General features: G+C 40.5%; 1 protein-coding gene across 1 annotated transcript in view; it reads left to right on the forward strand.

The window, feature by feature from the left end:
* The window catches only part of NKAIN2 (sodium/potassium transporting ATPase interacting 2), a 479,483-nt gene that overhangs the window by 214,123 nt on the left and 243,526 nt on the right, over window positions 1-21,834 (forward strand). The window contains exon 2 of the mRNA XM_035109229.3: window positions 20,492-20,629. Coding sequence (XP_034965120.1) covers window positions 20,492-20,629 — 138 coding nt within the window. The remainder of the gene's footprint in view (window positions 1-20,491; window positions 20,630-21,834) is intronic.

Below are 21,834 nucleotides of genomic sequence, written 5' to 3' on the forward strand. Positions count from 1 at the left end.
AGTCCCATCAATAGTGTTGCTGATGTTTTTAATTTAGATAGATTAGGCAAGTAGCTAGGAAACACATTCAGTTGCTGTTCTCACAGTTAAGTAATTTTCTAGTTCATTTTTTAAATTTTTAATTATAACAACCAGTGGTCCATAAATTACAAGTGCCCTTGGATTGTTAAGGTTGGATTTAATTTTCTGGTTGAACATTTTGTTGAATATTCATTTTGATTGAATATTTGACTCCAATAAAATAAGTAATCCTGGAAACTAATAGGAATAGTTTTAAAATTACGGTTGGAAAAGAGCAGCTCTAGAAAAACATGTTTTTAAAAGATAATGATCCAATTGGAAAAGTAATATGCAAAAAGTAGACAATAAAAAGTAAGTCTTATTCGTAATACTATTTTCCCTTCTTTTGCAACACGGATAAATGTAAGTTGTTGCTGTTTTAAATACTTCATTTCAGGTGGCAAAACCTGAAGGAGTACCAGGTAATATAGTGAATGCAGCAACTTACAGATACATCTCTAAGATTTGTTGCCTGACTGGGTCTGTAAAATACAGTTGACGGGGACTGACAGTTTGTGGTCTGTATTTGGCTGGGTGAAGTTCCCAGCTCAGCTGATTTCAGAGGAGATGGATGAGTGATCCCTAAGGTGGAGGGGGCAGTTGTGTGACACATGAACTCCCACCAAGTGTCCTATTGTCTTCCCAACCCCAAATCATGACCTTTGAAAAGAGGGAGGGGAAACTGGTGGCATTGTGGGCTCTCTAGCAACAGGAGAAACCTTCCTAGCAGCTCCTTAATTAGAAGCAGTGCTACTGAACTTCCACGGTTGTGTTAGTGCTTGCCAGTGAGCATGCAATTTTACATTTTCTCTTGTCTTCAAAACTAAATCAGGAAAAATTCCTGATTTTTTTTCCAGCCAGAACTCACTGGAACTCAGTTCTGGCCCCTCTCAGGTGGATGCCATTGCCATTCTAAGAGAGAAAATCATGGTGAACTCCTTTTTCTAGAAAAATAGCACTGCTAATACTTTGGTATGAAAGGGGAGAAAGCCCTGTCTATATGACATACTCTACAGCAGGGAGTCAAGAATCCCTGATCCCCTCTTTGACTCCACTCTCCATGCAGCAATAGAGAGTGTGGCAGGAGTTCCTGCTCATATGAATTTAACTGATTATTACTTTATATCTAAACAGGACAAGTGCCACACAAATTATGTGCTAGTTTTTCACATATAACATGTGAAAGATATATGAACTTCCAACATTCATGAAAGTATTGTGTGCCCAGATCTACAGGCAGTTTGTGGAGAATAGAGATGACTGGGTGCATGAGGCAAGGCTGAGAGTTGAAAATCTTGATGTTATAATAATAAAACAAGCATTATACCCATTTGGTGGCTTAAAGGTAAAGGTAAAGGGACCCCTGGCCAGTTGTGGACAACTCTGGGGTTGCGCGCTCATCTCGCTTTACTGGCCAAAGAAGCTGGCATACAGCTTCCAGGTCATGTGGCCAGCACGACTAAGCCACTTCTGGTGAACCAGAGCAGTGCACGGAAACACCGTTTACCTTCCCGCTGTAGCAGTACCTATTTATCTACTTGCACTTTGACGTGCTTTCGAACTGCTACGGTAGGTTGGCAGGAGCTGGGACCAAGCAATGGGAGCTCACCCCATTGCGGGGGATTCAAACCAGGGCCATCTTAAGCATATCTGGTGCCCTGGCGCCGTGGTGCGAAGATCCCTCCAGCGCGCCCCCCCCATTTCCCAGCGCGGCTGTCTGGCGGGCGCAGCACAGCACCCCCCTGGCGGCCCGGCGTTCTGGAACCCAGCGCCACCCAGCCTAGCTGTAGGGCCGGCCCTGATTCAAACCGCCGACCTTCTGATTAACCCACAGCGCCACATGCGTCCTATTTGGTGGCTTAGTAGGGGCATTTTCTGTGGTAGCTCCTAAGTTGTGGAATTCCTTCCCTGCAGAGGTGTGTCTGGCACCTTCATTATATAGCAAATGCTGAAGACACACCTTTGTGCCCTGGGTTTTGACACTTGATATGTGCCTTTTTAGAACCCACTTTATTTCTTTGATTGTAAACTGTTTTAAGCTGTTTTAAAATGATCTTTAATATTGTATTTTAATCCTTGCCCTGGGATCTTAGGGTGAAGGCTGGGTAATTTTTATTAGTACAATATTAGTATTAGTACAGTGAATCAGAACTCCGACCTTCAGTCACTGCCATAAATCTCAAAACCTTACCAGTCTTAATATTTACCCTAGAGTAGCACTGCCAAAGTCAATGGGATTGCTTTAGAATTATTCGTAGCAAAGTGGGCAACAATAGCAATTACAGTCTGTGTTAGTCTGTATTTAAATCTTCCTTTCGTCTCCATAGAAAAATATTCAGTCCTTTGCCAAGCTATATTAATGTAATAGTTATGAGATAATATTTATCATCGGCAGTATGAATCTTTTGTACATCTATTTTAAACTCTCATTTTCTTTGTGAAATATGTATCTAATAAAATTACTTTCTAGTAAGATAAAATATCATAAATATGTGTACCACTGATGCACTTACTATGTGGCATATTCTTTAGCTTTCATTACTCTTTGATTGATGAAACCTGCTTGGTATCTTAGCCTTTGTACTGAATTAATGTTGGCCCTCTCGGCATAGATATCGGTAGCTAAAAAATAATAGCTGGGTAATATTATTCATTCTGGCTCACTGCAGTGCCATTTATTCCATCATTCCTACAAAGACCTAAGTTGCACTTTGCTTGAATATCTGCAAATATACCCCTGGGGCAGTGTTTTCTGGAAAACCACCACTTATTTTTGAGAACTCCTCCCTCCATAGTCATACATTTTCTTAGGCAGCTGACGCGTTTAGTCTAAAATTACTATCATCAGTGTATATTTAAGGTAGCAGTGGGTATCTTTCTCAAATATTATAAATGTAACCAATTCAAGTGCATACAGATTATCTTGCAAAAAGCTTCAATTAAGACAGTAAATAACAAGAGGATAAAGTTGTTTGGATCAGAAGAGCTTCATTGTAGAATTGTGTCTTTGCAGTTCCTTTCAGGAAAACACATTCAAACAGACAATTTGGACCAATGGCGATATTCCTCAATGGGACTTTCCTCCCTCTCTTTCACCTCAAGCACCCTCAAAATTACCTCCAGGTGGGCAAGAGCATGGCAAGTGGAAGAGGCAAGAGCGGATTGTTCTACATGACATGTTTGGAGTTTGGGGCTTTGGGAAAGTAAATCCAGTGTGTGTCCCCCTCCCCCCCACTACCCCAACACCCAAAGTATTGAAGGGAGGTGTCCTGGGCAATCTTTCAGAGCCTTGTGAACTATCTTTAGAATACAAGAGTGTAGCTTAGTCATGCAGTCTAAAAACACACACACACATGAAAGTTTATAGTGAATAAATTAATAAAATTGATAACGTTTCTTCAATTAAAAACGATTGTGACAGCTATGCTGGGCTGCAGTAGGAAGTCACAGCCATGTAAGTGTATGAGCATATGATGAACAATAACCGGGGCCCCACTTACCTGAAACAACAATATGGTTTCCACTGAGCTGTAGTTACTTCCACATTCTTAGTCTCCAGCATTGTAGATTGCATAGTTACCGGGGATAAATAGTTTTTCTGCCAAATTCCATAATTCTTCAGTGAAATTTAAGACAGCCTCACCAGATTCCATGATGAATTCTGGCTTGATCATCCAAGTGTGATCAAACATTTCCAGATGATGCAACATCAACACAAAAATGGGTAGCAGGAGTTTATAAGTGAGCCCTGCGACCTTGTTTATCTACTTTAACATAGCTGCCAGCCTTATTCTATTTATTCTGTTCAAAAAAATTTTTTAAAAGCTATAATATGACTTGCACCACTTGCATTTTTACATTTCTACATATGGAGCAGCTTTAGAAAAGGATTTTCTCCAGAAGCAACCAGAACATTTTCAAATATTAAAAGTCACCCTTTGGGTGTGCAAGTAAAGGGAGGAAAATGATCAATTTTCTTAGGAAAGCATTTTAAGAAATAAGCCTTTATCTATAACAGAACATCTTTTCTAATCTTACCAGAACAAATGTGCAGTTAGTTATGGATCTGTTGGCCTCTCTGAAATGTGAGTACATTTCAAAATTTCCTACATCTGTTGGTTTTATACTGGGGGGGAGAGAGAGAGAGAGAGAGAGAGAGAGAGAGAGAGAGAGAGAGAGAGAGAGAGAGAGAGAGAGAGAGAGAGCTGAGTGGCACACCTAATAGCAGACCTTGAGTATTGCGTCACAGTAATCACTGGTGGATTTTCTGATTGCAAATTGAAGGCTGCTTTACATTTACCTGATATCCAGAAGGGTATTCTTTCTTTCTCGTTTAGCTCTGATTTGAAGCTTTAGGAAATAGCACAGCATCTTGTTTTCAAATGTATCAAAAATGATTTCTTAAAATGCAAAAACAGGATTTTAAAAAATGAAGTACAACAACTGATTAAATGTTACTTGGTTTCATTATCAGGTTGGGGCATTGTTTTCCAGGTACCCATGATACCTGTGAGAAGGAGGTAGAATTCTGTCACATTGTCCAGGAAATCCTTATCAAAACACAGCTTGGTTCTCTGGTGGCCTGGGGTGTAAGGCTTGATAAGTGAGTTCTATTTTGTTGCCTGAACACCAGTTCTTTGTTGCAGAGGGCATTTATTAAGGAAACAGATGGAGAGACATCAGTTATCTTTTGTACCTTCTGTTTTCTACAAAGGCCAGGAATCACAGTCAGAATAATTGAAGGCGTCATAGAATAAGTCAGGTATGTCAGGAGAGAGCAGCTTTACTAAACCTTCAAGTCTTGGTGTGGTTCCCAGTAAAGCAAAGCATTTCAATCTTTATGTTTGTGTTTGTGAAGGATGTTGAAGAAACTCAAAAGAATGAAAAGGTTTTTTGTTTCTTCGCTTTTCATTGATGAATATAGAAAGGCGAATGGGTCTTTAGAAACAACAGCAGGTGTTCAAAAAGCCCATGTTGCATGCCTTAAATACTTTATCTAGAATGCGTGCTCCCCCCACCCCACCCCCATTAAAATTCCTTGTATACTTTAAGATACCACTTTAAAGGTTCCCAGACTTTCAAGGGTGACATTTATGAGCATCTGAATTGCCCTTGTGCACATCTGGGCTCTATCCAATAAGTTTATATCACCTGAATAATTTCAATAGTGCTCCTCCCCCATATTTACTTACTGGTTGCATCAACTATTTTGGAACTTGAGCAACTATAATGTCCAAAGACCAAACATTTTTTGCCTTCAGTCCATAGTTAGTTAGTGAAGGGAATGGGGAAGAGGTGACAGGTCTCAGGCATTCCTTGCCACTCTACATCCTAATGCAGGCATCCCCAAACTGCGGCCCTCCAGATGTTTTGGACTACAATTCTCATCTTCCCTGACCACTGGTCCTGCTAGCTAGGGATCATGGGAGTTGTAGGCCAAAACATCTGGAGGGCCGCAGTTTGGGGATGCCTGTCCTAAAGTGAGGGGGCAGGTGGACTGGCCATGTTTACTCATGGATGAGCAAGAGGGGGAGAAAAATGTTTAGGAGTTAATTTACTACTTCAAATGTTTCAATTCCAGAATTAATTACAATTTGTTCAGCTTCAGGATGTCATTTCACCCTCCATGTTAATGAATAATTGAATTTGGCAGTTATTTTTGGGATAATATTTTAAGTGTAGATAATAGAGAACATTACTTTTTTAAATGGGAGTACATGCTATCTCTTTTGAGATGTTTAAATTGTGAGGGGCAGCAGACTCTAAATTATTAATAGATTATTAATTTTTATTCTTTAGGGTGTTTCTTAATCCACTGAAAGGCCCTGGGATAGGTTAGAGCTTATGAAACACAATACAATGAAAACAATGAAAAACAACTCCTCACACATAACCCCAAAACAATAATTCCACACAATTTATGAGAGGGAGGACACCAAAATCAATTCTACAAATTTCAAAGGCAAGGATAAAATATGCATTCATAACAGCAAGCAGTGCTAAGCTGTTGAAGCCCTGTACAGTACATCCATTCTGGACTGGGCTACCATAGCAACACTTCACAACTAAAGGATATATGGGTGAGGTATTCTCTGACAATAATGTATTTGTGGTGTTTTCCAGAATTAGTATTACATTTCTATGGCAATTTTATAATTCCATACTTTGTGTGTCACATGTGCAGTATGGAATTTGAAATGCCTCTATAAGCATATATAACTTAGTTCTAATATTCCATTCTGCTTTGTTTTAATTTCAGCACGTACACCTTCCCCACCACCCCCATTTCCTTAGGCCTAGTGTGTGCCCCAAATACAAAACCTCAGGAGTAAACAACCTGACAGTTAAAGGCTTGGGAGCAGGGAATCAGCGGCGTAGCTAGCTGCCTGGCTGCCCGGGGCAGCAAATCCGAAGGCACCCCACCAAGGGGTGGGGTGTCCGTCGCGCTCATGCGTCGCGCATAACTACACATGCGTCATGACGCACGGTGCATGTGTCGCGGTGCATGCGCACACAAGAGGCATGCAACGTGCCGACGTGGCAAACCCTGCGAGCAAGCCGCGGAGTGAGGCAGTCAGGGCTTCTCTTCCATGGCAGCAGCCACGGCAGCGGCCGCAGAGGTGGTCAGCCCCGCCCAGCCTGCTGCCCCCTGCCCAGCCTGCTGCCCGGGGCAGCGCGCGCCCCCCATTACTACGCCACTGCAGGGAATCACAGATTGCTTGAAGGCTGCCTTAATTTCAGGTGCCCTTGCAACTTGCAAACAGTGTTGGCCAGTGTGGTGTTATAAAGGATCTGCAACTATGTGGAAATGTAGACTACATAATAGTTAAATATATGGATGCTCTCACTCAGTTGCTATACTGCAGCATTCTTGACATAAAAGCTAACTGATGGTGAGTTGATTTAGTACAGTATGATGAAGCTTTCTAAAATGCTGTCTGTGACTCTACTGTATCACACCCACTGCATATGCATCATTACCCTAAATCAGCCTGCTCACCCACCAGTCTTTCACCCTGAAACTTAATAAGCAGTGGGTTCATTACTGACCACTTTTAGAGGATGGCAGGTGGCCGATAAAGCACTCCATGGAATTTTCCATCTGGCTTTCCACGTTTGTTCCTATCCAGGATTTGCTAAGAGATACCCTTTCTCCTCAAACCGCACACTTCAAAATGCCAAAAATCATTTCTCTTCTGGTGCTCTGACTTCCATAATGCTTCATCAATCTGACATGACTTTGTGATGACACACATTTTTGATTTATTTTCTAGAGTGACATTGTATCCTAGGTATACACTCTTCATGGTGCTTTGGCATTTAGTGCTCAGCAGCTGAAAAGCCCTATTAAAGCAGAATAAATTCACACGGGGCATTTTAAAAACACACATAAAATCATATTAATTTTGATGTTGTACAGGAAATTCAGCAATCAACCTTTGCCATAGTTAATACTAACCAAAGTTCCCCATTTAACTATACTCTGTGGTTCCTTAAGGTATAAGAAAAGCAGCACACACACACACCCCAATAGCCTAGTAATGATAAGGTTTGAAGGGCCTGCATGGCTTGATTCATCAATGTGTCACCAGCACTGTGAAATAAAACCATAAAAGGAGTCCACAAAATCGACTGTGATATCTAAAGGATTTCTGAAATGATCTTTAAATCATAATAGGAAACAGGAACTTTGATAGGAAACGGGAATGGTTAGCAGTAAGCATGATTAAAAATGGTGCTGATATTTCCAATAACTCTGGGAGAGGGGGTGAAAGGAGTGGGGCAAGTTATCATGACAGGCTCTCAATCTTTTAACCATGGTGAAGGAGGAGGCATTGAACTTCTTTGTATTGGGCACTAAGTCAAACTATGGTTTAGCACAGGGGTCCCCAGACTTTCTGCGCGGCGGGCCGGTGCCCGCCGCGCCGACCGCGCGGTGGGCCAGAGGGCAGGGGAGTGCGCGCGCAGCGGGCCGGAGGGCGGGGGAGTGCACGCCCGTGCGCATGCGCACACGCACACGGGCGGGAAAAAATCGCCAAAAATCGCTTGTGCGCATGCGTATGGGCCTCCCCCGCCCCGGAAGTGCACCAGAAATGACCTCTTCCGGGTCGGGAGAGGCCCATACGCATGCGCACAAAGGATTTCCGGCGATTTTTTGCCGATTTTTTAGATCGTCGCTGCGCCGCGCGCCGTGAGAGCGGGCGGCGGCAGCGGGCGGCGGGAGTCGTCGCGGGCCGGATTGGAAGGCCGATTGGGCCGCATCCGGCCCGGGGGCCGTAGTTTGGGGACCCCTGGTTTAGCACAAATGTGTGGTTGGGTTGGTTTGGCTTAGCATGTCATCCAAATGCAGGCTCATGGTTTGTAGAATGGCCAAGGTTTGTTTTGAGGTATACAAATTTATTATTTGGCTTCTCAAGACAAACCATGAGCCCAGGTATAGATGACATACTAAGCCAAACCATGGTTTAGCTCACTACAGCACAGCAGGAGGCAGACTAAGAGAGAAGCACAGCGGCTATGATATACTCTAGATAGAAAGTAACCCTCTCAGTCACACATTCATGCTAAGTTATGGTTTGGCTTAATGTTATGTGTGAAGCAGTTCAACATGTCTGCACTGACCCTGCGTGTGGTTTCACTCCTATGCTGCTTACATCTCAATAATTTGTGATGGCCAATATCTTAGACTTAGACTTTCTGCAAACATGCAAAAAATGAGATTAATACACTGAGAAAACTGTGTCCTGGAGTAGCCTGAATGACACTTTGACTTAGAAAATAATGCAGTACTTAGGCACATAAACTTGGTTTTATTTCACAGAAAGCCATGCCATTGCATCTTTACAGATAACTCTTAGAAATAGGTTTTTCCCCAGGCTCTACCACTCAGTTACTTGGGTGACCTGACTCAATTAACTTAATTGATTCTTGGTTAGATTGTCAATGGCAAACACACAATGCTTCAGTGCCTAAAACCTATTAAAATCAAAAGGGATAACTAGACCTGCTAGGAAGCCAAACACTCTCAATCCATGCATGAAACTGTATTCCACATAATTTAAGAACTGGACAAATAGCAAAGCCCTGAGTATTAGGGGGCAACCCTGAAATGGGCAAATCCAAGAATACTGCTCTAGTGCAAATGGTTTAATTACTGTTCATAACCTTTATAGCCTCAAACATTTTGTCAGTGTTGGGACATGAGCAGCAAAGTTGTAGGAAGTGGGCTGAGGCACAGTGAAGTGCAATAAACACAGGACAACCATTTGGGGTTTAAACAAGCCACAACTTTATTGATTACAGATGTCAGCAGATTTTGGCACAAGCATTGGCTGTATATCCTGAATCAACCATCTTGTCTGCTGGTAGATCATTTGGTAGGATTAAGAAAGGTTCAGGATAGGCCTGTGACGTACAACAAATTGGGAAGAACATTGAGGGGGCCATCAGCCCATGCCTGGGTGTCTGGACAGCACCCCCCTGTGGATCCCTTTAATGAGAATGAGATACCTTGATTCCTTGCACTGGAGGGGTATGCTGACCCCCCCCCCCAAAAAAATCCACCTAGATTAAGAATATAACCCAATGCCTCCAGCGCCGGCTGAGGGCTATGCATGGCTGGTTTTTATGGCCAGGGAGTGGACCAGAAGGAAGACATTTCTCCTCTGGTACACTCCCTAAACTGCACCATCAAGCTCGTCCACATTTGGCTGCAACTACAGGTGAGCCTCAGGAGCCAGCACAGCCAGCAGAAAAGGAATGACAACCTCCCCCAGCTGCGCTGAAGCCAGAAGATCATGCCACTCTGCACCAGGCTGCAACCTCCACTCTCTATTAACTTGCAGGCAAGCGGCCATTCTCAGCAGACAGAGATGAGATTAGAGCCAAATGCAGTGTCGGGACTAGACAGCAGGTAGAGAGAGATTAGGGCACTAGGCAGGAAAACTGGGAAAGGTAGCAACTTAGAAAGAATAATAAATTGTGGCTGATAATGATCTTTCCTGTGCAAAGAATCAGAGTTACCTGGAACCAGTTATGGCAAGGCCAGGTGAAAGCAGGCAATGCTTGGGTAGTTGAAGCTATGCTAGAACCTGAAGTATAATACCATTCTGCAACCTTTAATGTTCTGCTCCAATTTGAAGCCACCTGGTTCTAGTTCTGGTTGTCTCTGATACATGATATTTGGATCTTTGTGCTCTGCATCTTTCAGAATACTCATCATTTATCCAAGGGTATTTGGAATTTGGTTTATTGAAATCTGGCACAGAATACTGAATTGCATATTTTCTCATTTAGGTCATTAAAGGCTGAAGAATTACCTTTTTATTTGTACATTTTGTTTTTAATTAGCAATATTCCCATTAAGAATGTATGTTAGAAATATGTTCAAATTGGCTAGTACACCTAATTTAGCGTTTTCATTGATATGGTCATTTAAGCAACAAAGCAGCAACTCAATGGCATTCAGTGTATTTTTATATTGCTACCAACTGCTGAGAATTTCTGTTGCTCACTAACTTAAATGGAACATTAGATTTCCCTCATAGCTTTCTTCTCCTAGACTAATCCATGTTCAATGGGTCAAAAACAATTGTAAACACCTAGCTTTTTGCAGGTCATGATTGCATAGATAATTGCTTCTTACCATTCAAAGAGGGTCATTAGCTAACAAGCCGGAGTACTCAAAATGGACAAATTTAAGTGGCTAACCTGAAATTTTCAGCTCACTTTTTTCCTGATAGGCACTGCAGAATAGTCAGACGCAGACAGTTTAATTTGCCTTTCATAGCCTGTGACAAGGCTCATGATTATTACATACAACAAAATATTCAGTGCAACAAATTAGCAGATTCTGCTGTTTTGGACAGGCAGCATTTAAATTCCTGCCACTGAATTGTTGGCTGCATCCCACATTGTCAGCATAATAATTACTGCTGAGTTTTTGGACCTCATCAAGTCAGCAAGGTGATAACCCTATTGGAACAGATAGGGATATGAGATATGGCCAAAAGAAAAAAGGACAGAGTATTGAAATGGCAACATCTCTGCGTTAGAACCCTGGCAAGTGCCACTTGAATTATGGCAGTTGTTTGGCAGGGGCAGGACTATTCTGGAGAATAGCTTGCAGCAACACTAGATTACAGCATTTGTTGCTTCCAAGGGGAATTGCTGTGAGCACTGAAGCAAAGAAACCAAATCGGAGGGTGGAGAAAGTGAGGGTTAGAAGGCAAATGTAGTATGGAAAACTGTGATTTGTGACAGTGTTACAAGCTCCTGTTTCACTGGACTTGCTTGCATTTTCTGCCAAGGAACAAAGTCCATGATATAACCTAAAGAGGTATATGCGCCTCTATTTTCTCTTATGCTGTTCTTCTAGCCTTATCCAATGGACACTGGTGCAGCAGCAAGCAGGCTATATAATGTCAACTGAACAGATGATTGCACATAGTCTGGCTAGACACTGTAGATGACCTATGGGGTGTCTGTCTAGCTTCTCTCTCTCACACACACACCAGGTGATCATCATTGTCAGAGCTGGCTACTCATATCATTGTTTAGGAGAATCCTGCGCAAAATCAGTCCAGCACAGATCGCTGCATATGAAGCCCTGTGTCAGGTTTTTACCCTTTACCCATTGTTACCCTTTGTTAAATGCATGACAAAATTCAGCAGATATATCCCACTGTGCTAGCAGGACTCCTTATACAGGACTTTCACTTATGCAGCAGGTTAGGTGAATCCCACACATGGTCAATTTTATAATAAATGTTTAATATATACAACAATATACTTTTCCCCATACAAATCTCTACATTTAATTTGGTTAAAGGGCATTCTGTTCGACATACAGTGGTACCTCAGGTTACAGATGCTTCAGGTTACAGACCCCGCTAACCCAGGAATAGTACCTCGGGTTAAGAACTTTGCTTCAGGATGAGAACAGAAATCGTGCGGCGGCAGCAGCATGGCAGCAGCGGGAGGCCCCATTAGCTAAAGTGGTATCTCAGGTTATAAACAGTTTCAGGTTAAGAACGGACCTCCAGAACGAATTAGGTTCTTAACCCGAGGTACCACTGTATACAGTACGTATATCTGTTAGTTTTGATATAATCTCTTTCCTTTAGGGTTAAATTTACCCCCATTTAATTTTTGTATGAATGAAAAATATTTTACCAAAAATAAATGCTAGAGGTGTGAGCAAGACATTTCATATTATAAAAATAATAAGTAACATCATATCTTGGTAGAATTTCATATTTTTTTATATTTGCCACTAGCAGTAACTTTAAAGATTCAATCTGTTTCCTAGGATGTGTAGAATGCAACAGTGTCTCATTAGATTTGTGCTTGGCTTGTTATTGCAGTTGTTAATGAACAGGAAATCAAATACGGTATGGAGACTACTAGTTCACTGCATCTCAAAGATTATATTGTGCATTGCAAGTTTGTAGCATGGAAATTGCAAATAAGCCATATTGAACATCTAACACAGAGAACAGTTTTCACATGGCTAGCTTTCTCTGATATAAATCTTGTTACTCTGTGTCAGCGAATGCTAGGTAGTATGCAGTACAGACTGTCTTCTAAAATACATTGATATTAATCTTGTCCCTGTATATCAAGTTGGTAACTCAAGTATCCATACATACTAAATGTAGCCTGAATACCCTCTCTTCATTTGCAGGACCACTTGTCTCTCACTAACGGGGTATTCAGAAACTTTCAGGATGTGGGTGAAGTTTTAAAGAATTCTCAGAGGATGGTGGTCTTACACTTTTCGCACCTGTGGAACAACAGTATGTCACATTCTACCATTCAGAATCAAAGATCACAAGTCTCCCAAAAATCTACCCCAGGTTCTTCTGACTGCCTAATTTAGCAGCTTTAATGCAGCCTTCCTGGGCCTCTGAACAACTTTTCTAAATCAAAGTCTTTCTTGCCTTCTCTCTCTCTCTCTCTCTCTCTCTCATATAATTTGTATTGATTTTGAAAGTGTGTGTGTGTGTGTGTGTGTGTGTGTGTGTGTGTGTGTGTGAACAGACATTACAAGATATTCAAAACAAATATGCCACTCAATACTTTACAGTCCAAACAAGAAAAAGAAAAGAAGGAAAGGAAGACAAATTACAGACTAAGCATCAGAGTCCTTTTTAACTGTTTCATCTTCTTTACAGGGTTTAGCAAATGCAGTTAAGGCATAGAAAGTCTATTTCAGCTATAAATCATTCCATATACTAAGTGAGGGCTACTGGAACCTCCATTTTTATTAAGAAATTTTAAAAAATCACACCACATCAAAAAGTACCCTTTTTGTTATTCCTTTATGTAAATGTATATTTTGGGTTAGCTTTTCAGATAAAGCCCCAAACCAGACTCTATTATGCCAATATTCTAAAGGAGCATTTTCCTAATATTTCCAGAATCTTGTAATGGTTAATCTAGGCACCAGTAAGAGGAAGTGGATTACATCTTTATTCTTACAATCAAGATTTTGCCCATCTCTGATATTTAAAAGTGCAATGGATGGAATCACAAGAACATTTAGGCAAGAAATCGAGCACCTGGCACTAGAATCTTTCCACCTTGTATAAATTTACCACATGTGTAAATAAGTTGCTTTTGAGATGTATGTGTGACAGGTGTCAAGTGCCATCCAAAAAACAATGTTAAGGTTTGTTTCCTTACCTAACGCTGAAATTGAATGTATAAGTTTAGTGGCCCAGATTTTTTTATATTTATTTATTTTTGTCAAGCATCTACCTTGAGTTGAAAGCTAAAGCATTATTTCCAGCATTCTTTTAGTGCCTGAAGGGAACCCATATTGATTCCAATCAGTTGATAAATCCAGCCCTTGCTATAATTTCTTTCAGAAAGAACCACATTTCATATGCATTCAAGTTTCTGGTGGCACCTAGTGAGTGGTTTTTGCTATTCATAAACGTCGCTAAGCATCTGTACTACTGAACAAGCTGTTCTGTAGTTACAGCTGCTGATATCTGATTGGTGCCAGTCTTTCCCACTGCCAATGAGATAATTATACAAATAAAGATTATTGGCAATGTTTCAGTGTTAAAACCTTCTGTAGTGATTGCCCCCTTTCCTTGTATTTATGCCTATATCTCTCAGCATTACTTTCTTTCTTGTTCAATATTGCACATTTGCTTATATTTGATTTTTGTCTTCATATAGTGAATTCTGATTGGACTTGAATACTTTGTTCCTGAAACAGATCTTTCCTGCCTATCCATATAATGTATTTTCCATTTTCTTGAAGCAGTTCTCAATTTCTTGAAGCAACCTCTTGTCCTCGCTGTGATCAAATTTTCAACCCTTTGCATTGCATTTCAGTTAACAGTTTGGGTCCCCCACCATAGCTGCCAAGTTTTCCCTTTTCTCGCGAGGAAGCCTATTCAGCATAAGGGAAAATCCCTTTAAAAAAGGGATAACTTGGCAGCTATGTCCCCCACCAACCTTCTAGAGCAATTTGAGATTGGTGCAAGGCACATGTGAGGAGCAGAGGTGGAAAATCCTGTTGCACAAGAGGAAGTCATTCTGCTTCCACAATTATTTAGTTGAATACATCCCATTGTTACCTGCTTCTTAATTTCCTTCCCTAGACTTTATAACTCTCAACAAGTTGTCACAACCCATGCATTATACAGACGTCCCATGATTCCTTTCCTTTGGCAAAGTTGTTTTATATTCCAACAGTGCAACTGAAAATTAACTTAGTGTGATTCTATGCATGTCTCCTTAGAAATAAGTCCCGTTGAGTTCAATGGGATTCACTGCCAGGTAGAAAGGTATAGGATTGCAGCTATAATTGTCTGTTGAGGACTATTTTAGTACTATTCATTTCTGAAGTGACAACTGTTGTTTTGCTTTTAAGGGTCATGTGATTACAGAGATTAGTCATCCTTGGAATAGTACTTTAAAAAACATTGCCTCATACCTAAACATACAACCCATTCCCACAATCATGGCTAATCATACTCTGCTAGGTTCACCAGAAAGATGGGATAAAAACAAATAGCAACTCAAGAACAAATCCAATGGTATATGATAGTCCAAACAGAGCAGTCCAAAGAGAGATCAACAAGTGATGCAAGACACAGAAAAGTTCAGCATGTGACATTTCCATCAATGACAACACTGCACATGTGACCAGATAAACCTTACCTTCAGAAATCCTTAGTACCCACATTTATTGTATTGTATTTTTAAAAGGAAAGTGTATTTTGGACAGTAATTGGCAGCCAGTAGGAAAACCACTTTCCTCTCAGCACACACACTTTAACATACCATCTAGCCAGTTTAATCTTATGGAATTGTCATCTTGAAAACTTCAGTCAGTGGATACATTTTTAATTGAATAACTCAATGCATTATTTACTTACCCATGTTGTTTTCCTATTAGGTTTCTACCTCACAACCTTGGTAATAAAATAGATACAAACGTACATTACTGGTCTATAAAATAATGTGGGGGTGGGGTGGGGGATGCAAAAAATTAGGAGAGCAAACTGAACAACCAGAATGAAATACAGAGATTTGAACAATATGTTGTTCTGGGCAAATGTGTTTAAAAGTCATCACAAAAAGGCCCAGTTATCTGTATGGTGTGGGGCTCAAACCCCACCCAATAATTTTCTACTTTACTGTGAAAGGGAGGGGGGAAATGTGCTGTCTCATTCAAGAATGCCAAGAAAGATCCACTTTAGAAATATATAATTGAACCATAAAAGATACATAGAAGAACCATCAAAATAATTGGAAGCATGAAAAAAATGGGAAAGAAATTCAAGCATGTTCAGGGCTTTTCAGCTTAGAAGAAAGAGAGCAGGAGGGTGGGAAAATAGTTGTGTCATAAGTAGTGTGGGAAAAGTGAATAAGGTACTATTACCTGCTCTCTTTCTCCACACCAGTTGTGACAGGATTATCTCCCCAGCCTGTCATAACACAGTGTTGAAATAAGCAGTTATTTCTAAGTTCATTATTATAAATCTTGTAATAAATGTCTTCAGTAAAGTACATCTCTGGGATAGGAATGTGAATCACAAATGTAAACATTTTGATCAATGGTCACTGTAATTTTATTCTGCATTAATTGTGTTTAAGAAGTGAAACACACGATCAGAAAGTTCACATGATGATCAGCTGTTAGACAGCACCACATCAGCCTATAGTTGGAGAACTGAAGACTTGGTTGTTCCCTGATACAAAATAGTAATAATAAACATCCTTTCACATAACTACTGTGTTTTGGAAAAGACTAGGCTAAAGCTCTTCTCATTCCTATACTGGATTTTTGTATATGCTGTAAGTTTGCTCTCAAACCTCTGAAGTTACATACAGTTACATACATACATACATACATACATACATACATACATACCCTGTTTAGGGAGGCTTTTAATGTTTAATAGATTATTGTATTTTATTTTTCTATTGGAAGCCGTCCAGAGTGGCTGGAGAAACCCAGCCAGATGGGTGGGGTATAAATAAATTATTATTATTATTATTATTATTATTTATTATTACAGTGCAGATCTATTCATGTCTACTCAGAAGTAAGCCCTATTGAGTTCAATGGAATATACTTCACGTAACCATGTATAGGAATGTAGCCATAGTCAAGCAACAGACATCAAGTGGAATTGGTGATCATGTCATTTGACTATAAATTCAGAGCACAAAGAAACTTCAAAGAAGAAGATGGGGAAGGAAAAGATGTTCCTTCTAAAAAGTAAAAAGAAAGAAAGAAAGAAAGAGAAAGAAAGAAAGAAAGAAAGCCTAGAAATACTCTGTGAATATATCTACCTTGCTCATAAGAAACAATGGATCAATTGAATTAGGCATTTATGTCATGCGGGTACCTTAGTTAATTTTAAAGTTAATATTGGGCCTGAGATTAAGTACCACCAGAATAATTAATTTTGTTTACTGATTTTATTTTAATTTAGAAAAGCATTCAAGGACATAACCAATCAAAGTCTCTGGAGGGAACTAATTCTTATCAGTCTGCTGCTGAATATTTGCCCTCAAAAGCCAAAATTGATTCTCATGTAATCCATTCAGAAATGGTGATGTTTGTGTTTATTCTGCACCCTGGAATTGGGTCCAAAAGTACCACATGAAGATGTTTTTATACTGTCTGAAGCAAGAGCCCCTCTTTAGGAGCACCCCACCACTACGTTTTCTCAAGATTATTAGGAAATCATCACCCCTCTCTCTCTCTCTCTCTCTCTCTCTCTCTCTCTCTCTCTCTCTCTCTCTCTCTCTCTCTCATCAGCTCAGAGAACCTACAGGAATCACTACAGTGCCCCATGTATTTGGTGATAATTGCTGCTAAAAACAGGGCCTCAATGAATGATTTGTCCCAATATGTGTTGGACCTGGAGTAAATTTCATTTCAAGCACCCTCCTACTCAGTATGGATAAGAGGTTCCTTCCATACAGACCAGCTGAAAATAAGTCAGAAGGTAGAATGTTGGTGAATTTAGACCATTGTGATGTCCATTCATAGCTGAGCTATAGCTCCCACTGATGGATTGATGCTGTCTGTTATGGAGTTGGGACTTGATTTCTCCATCCAGATGTATGACAAACAGTGTTTGATTGGTCAAAATCAGTGCACTGAGCATTGCTTGATATTCTGCAGAAAACCAGTTTCTGGATTCTTCCAGAGTTTGGTGCCGTTTCAAGGATGAATGTACAGTATTGAGCACACTTTTTGAACTTAGAGATGGGCAAATTTGTCAGTTTTGGTTTTCTCAGGTTCTCATTCCACCCCCCTCCAACCTTGAGTTTTCCACATTTCCATCAGTCTGCAATTAATTTATTTTTTAAAAGAGTGTCTGTGCATTTTAGTGCAAAATTTTCCTAATAAGCACGTTTTTATTTACTTTTATCTAATATGCAGTATTGCAAAGCAATACTCCCTAATACATTGTTTTCACTATCATATGCATACTTTTACCTTACTACAGGGGGGCACAACATGCAGACCTCCAGATGGTTGTTGGACTACAACTCCCATTATCTGTGATCACTGACTATGCTGTCTGGGAGTTGTAGTCCAGAAACATCTAGAGGGCCACAGATTGTGCACCCCTGCCTTAGAATCATAGAGTTGGAAGAGACCACAAGGGCCATCCAGTCCAACCCCCTGCCAAGCAGGAAACGCCATCAAAGCATTCCTGACATATGGCCGTCAAGCCTCTACTTAAAGAGCTCCAAAGAAGGAGATTCCACCACACTCCTTGGCAGCAAATTCCACTGTCGAACAGCTCTTACTGTCAGGAAGTTCTTCCTAATGTTTAGGTGGAATTTTTTTTCTTGTACAGTGGTACCTTGACTTACGAAGACGATCCGTTCCGCGGCACTCTTTGTAAGTCGAAGTCTTTGGTTGTTGAAGCGCCCATTCTGCGCATGCGCAAAGCGCGATTTTGCACTTCCGCGCATGCGCAGACTGCACGTGCCACTTCTGCGCATGCGCAGAACATGCATACAGCGGCAAGGCTTCCGGGTTTGCCGACTTCGGAAGTTGAAACCTTCGGAAGTCGAGTCATTCGGATGTCAAGGTACCACTGGTGTTTTGAATCCATTGCTCTGTGTCCGCTTCTCTGGAGCAGCAGGAAACAACCTTTCACCCTCCTCTATATGACATCCTTTAATATATTTGAACATGGCTATCATATCACCCCTTAACCTTCTCTTCTCCAGGCTAAACATACCCAGCTCCCTAAGCCGTTCCTCATAAGGCATCGTTTCCAGACACATTTTTGTATAAACTGTTTGGTTGGAGAAATCCATTGCAAAATTCTGAAAAGTGTGAATTTCAAGGGATGGTTGTCTATTGTTTACCTATTGTTTCAGAAAGTGCAAATAAAGGAGGTTCACCTTTAAATATGAACTGAATGGAATTTCTCCCCAATCACCTTTTCTATTATGTAGCAGTTACATCAGCTCTGATTTGATCTACACGAGAAAAGTGTTAAATCTGGCACAGAATTTAAAAAGAGCATTTCTTTTTGTCTTATTGATGCACCATTGCTCTTAAGGGGAACGGGACATATTTTACATTTTTAAAACATTTAATGCCCCCCAAGACTCAAGGGGAGAATTCAGTGTAAAATAGTAAAATATATGTGAAAAGATGTATGTACTTTACACACATTTTAAGCATTTTACGATTCCCCCTGAGAGTGATGGCAGGTGATCAAATTCTGTAACTTCCAGCAGGACTTACTACGGTGATTTCAATGTGCATGGCAACGAGCTACTTTTTAGGCTAGCTGTACACAGCTGGATGAAATCGCTTTTTAAAAAGAACATGATTAGGCAGACAGCCCTCAGATCACCTTGTGAGAGCTCAAAACTTAGACCACCTCATAAGTGGTGCGAGGGTTATTGTTTTACAACCAAGCAGTATATAAATTTTATAAAACAAACGTTCCCCCCCTTGTTTTTTCATTGAAAAAACTTCTGTGCAAATTTTTAATGATATATACTTTAAAAACCTATCCTGAACAACCCACATGGAAACGGGATGGAATGGAATTTTGTCCTGTCCCATGATGACATTGATTTATTCCCTGGTTCTATCCCTAGTTTTTAATAACTCAAGTAGGTGAGAAGTGTGATGGAAAGTAGCTCCGAAAGGGTATATTTGTATGTGAGTAATATATATATATATATTATGTGTGTGTGTGTGTGTGTGTGTGTGTGTGTGTGTGTGTAAATATGTGTATAATACAGTGGAACCTCGGTTTATGAACACCTCCGTTTACGAATTTTCAGTTTACGAACACGGATTAATTCACTTTCCATTACTTTCAATGGGAAAGTTCGCTTCAGTTTATGAACGCTTCAGTTTATGAACAGACTTCTGGAACCAATTGTGTTCATAAACCGAGGTACCACTGTACACACATATCTCTTGGTTATGAGAAATTTCCTCAGGAATGCATCTGAAGTAAAGGCTAAGAGAAAGGATGAGTTGGTGCAAACGGAGGGGAAAGATGGGGTAGCTGTGTCTTTAACTTGGCTTGGACTTCCAAACTAGCTAGTGATAGAGAGCCTGTCAGTAATAACAGTAATAAATGACAGGTGTAGTCGTGCTGTTCCTGCTTCAACTAAAGCATCTCCTTGAATGGGAATAATATCTTGGCAAAATTGTCCTTGTGAATATTTTTTGCTATCGGATTATAACTCAGTGGACTGTCACAGAAATGCTGTTTTCAGTAAAACAAAAGGAGTGAATTGTTGCAAAGTCATCCCAACTTTCCCCCATGCTTCCTGAACCATATATCTAGTGAGGCAATGTTTCTAGTGGTGGTAAGTGAAGAGGGGAATTCTTTCCAAAGCCTCTGACTATTTTTTTCTCATGAGTTATTCTAATCAAATCATTGTTGCTGTTTAATCCTAGGTATGTGTGCTGGAGAGACAGATATTTGATTTCCTTGGTTATCAGTGGGCACCAATCCTGGCAAATTTTGTACACATTATTATAGTCATACTTGGCTTATTTGGAACCATCCAGTATAGACCTCGCTACATAACAGGAGTAAGTACAATTCACCTTGTATCCTTAACTCTGTATTTGCCATGTATGGTACAAAACAAACAAACCTGGAGGTGGGAAGAAATTTTATTTGGAGATTTGAAGTAATATGCCCAGTATATCTAGGTAATTGTTTTCAACACATTTAAATGTACAGTGTTTTTTTTAAGGGTGGGTGGGTGTGGGAGTATATATTTTTTTAAAAAAATCCTACAGAAATATATTGCTATATTATTTATTGCTACATTATTGCTATACACGTGGAAACTTAAATTATTTCTGCTATTGTTTGTATAGAGAAAGCAGGAATGCAATCTGTCTCCTCCTTGCTTCCAAAATGGATTAAACTTGAAAACCATCAAACAGCAGAGGAATCCTGCAGAAAATGGCCATAGTAAATACTGAAAGCCAAGAAATAGATGGAGAGAAAATAAGACTTGCAGCCTGATCCTGTGCATGTTTGATGGGTTTCAAAGTAGATCACAGCCTTAGAACAGTGTGCTAGTAACAAATCTAAGTGTGAGTTGAAAGTCAGGTAGGTAAGTGCTCGCTTCGGCAGCACATATACTAAAAATTGGAACGATACAGAAAGTCAGGTAGGTAGGAGTTAAAGCTGAAGGGTGATCCAAAGAAGACGAAACTGATGAGCTGTAGTGAAGCATGGTAAAAAGAAATCTGTTAGCAACCCCTAAACATTACTACATGGCAATTAGGCTATCAAAAGGGGGTGCAATGCAATACAGTTTGAGCTTAGATCAGTGGTCTCCAACCTTTCTGGTCCTATGGACATGTCTGCAAACTACAGCAACTGTTATGAGCACCACACACACTCTGGCTGCAACTTTACAAGATACCCCATACCACAATTAGGCTTTGAAGAAAAAGCTTTCTGATGACCAAAGAAGGCTTCTTTCAAGTCCAATTTCAGCGTGAGAGGGAAGACTGTGGGCCCTGGAAAGGCCTCTCTGGGCATATGTGTGCCTGCAGTTGCCACATTGGCAACCCATGAACTAAACCAGTGGCTAGAGATAACATGGATATAATCCTCATAAGAGGGAACTTCTAGATCAGGGTCCCCAAACTAAGGCCCGGGGGCCGGATGCGGCCCAATCGCTTTCTAAATCTGGCCAGCGGATGGTCCGGGAATCAGCATGTTTTTACATGAGTAGAATGTGTCGTTTTATTTAAAATGCATCTCTCGGTTATTT

The sequence above is a fragment of the Zootoca vivipara genome, chromosome 3 (genome assembly GCF_965207765.1).
Source record: "Zootoca vivipara chromosome 3, rZooViv2.hap1.1, whole genome shotgun sequence".
In the NCBI taxonomy this organism is placed as follows: Eukaryota; Metazoa; Chordata; class Lepidosauria; order Squamata; family Lacertidae; genus Zootoca; species Zootoca vivipara.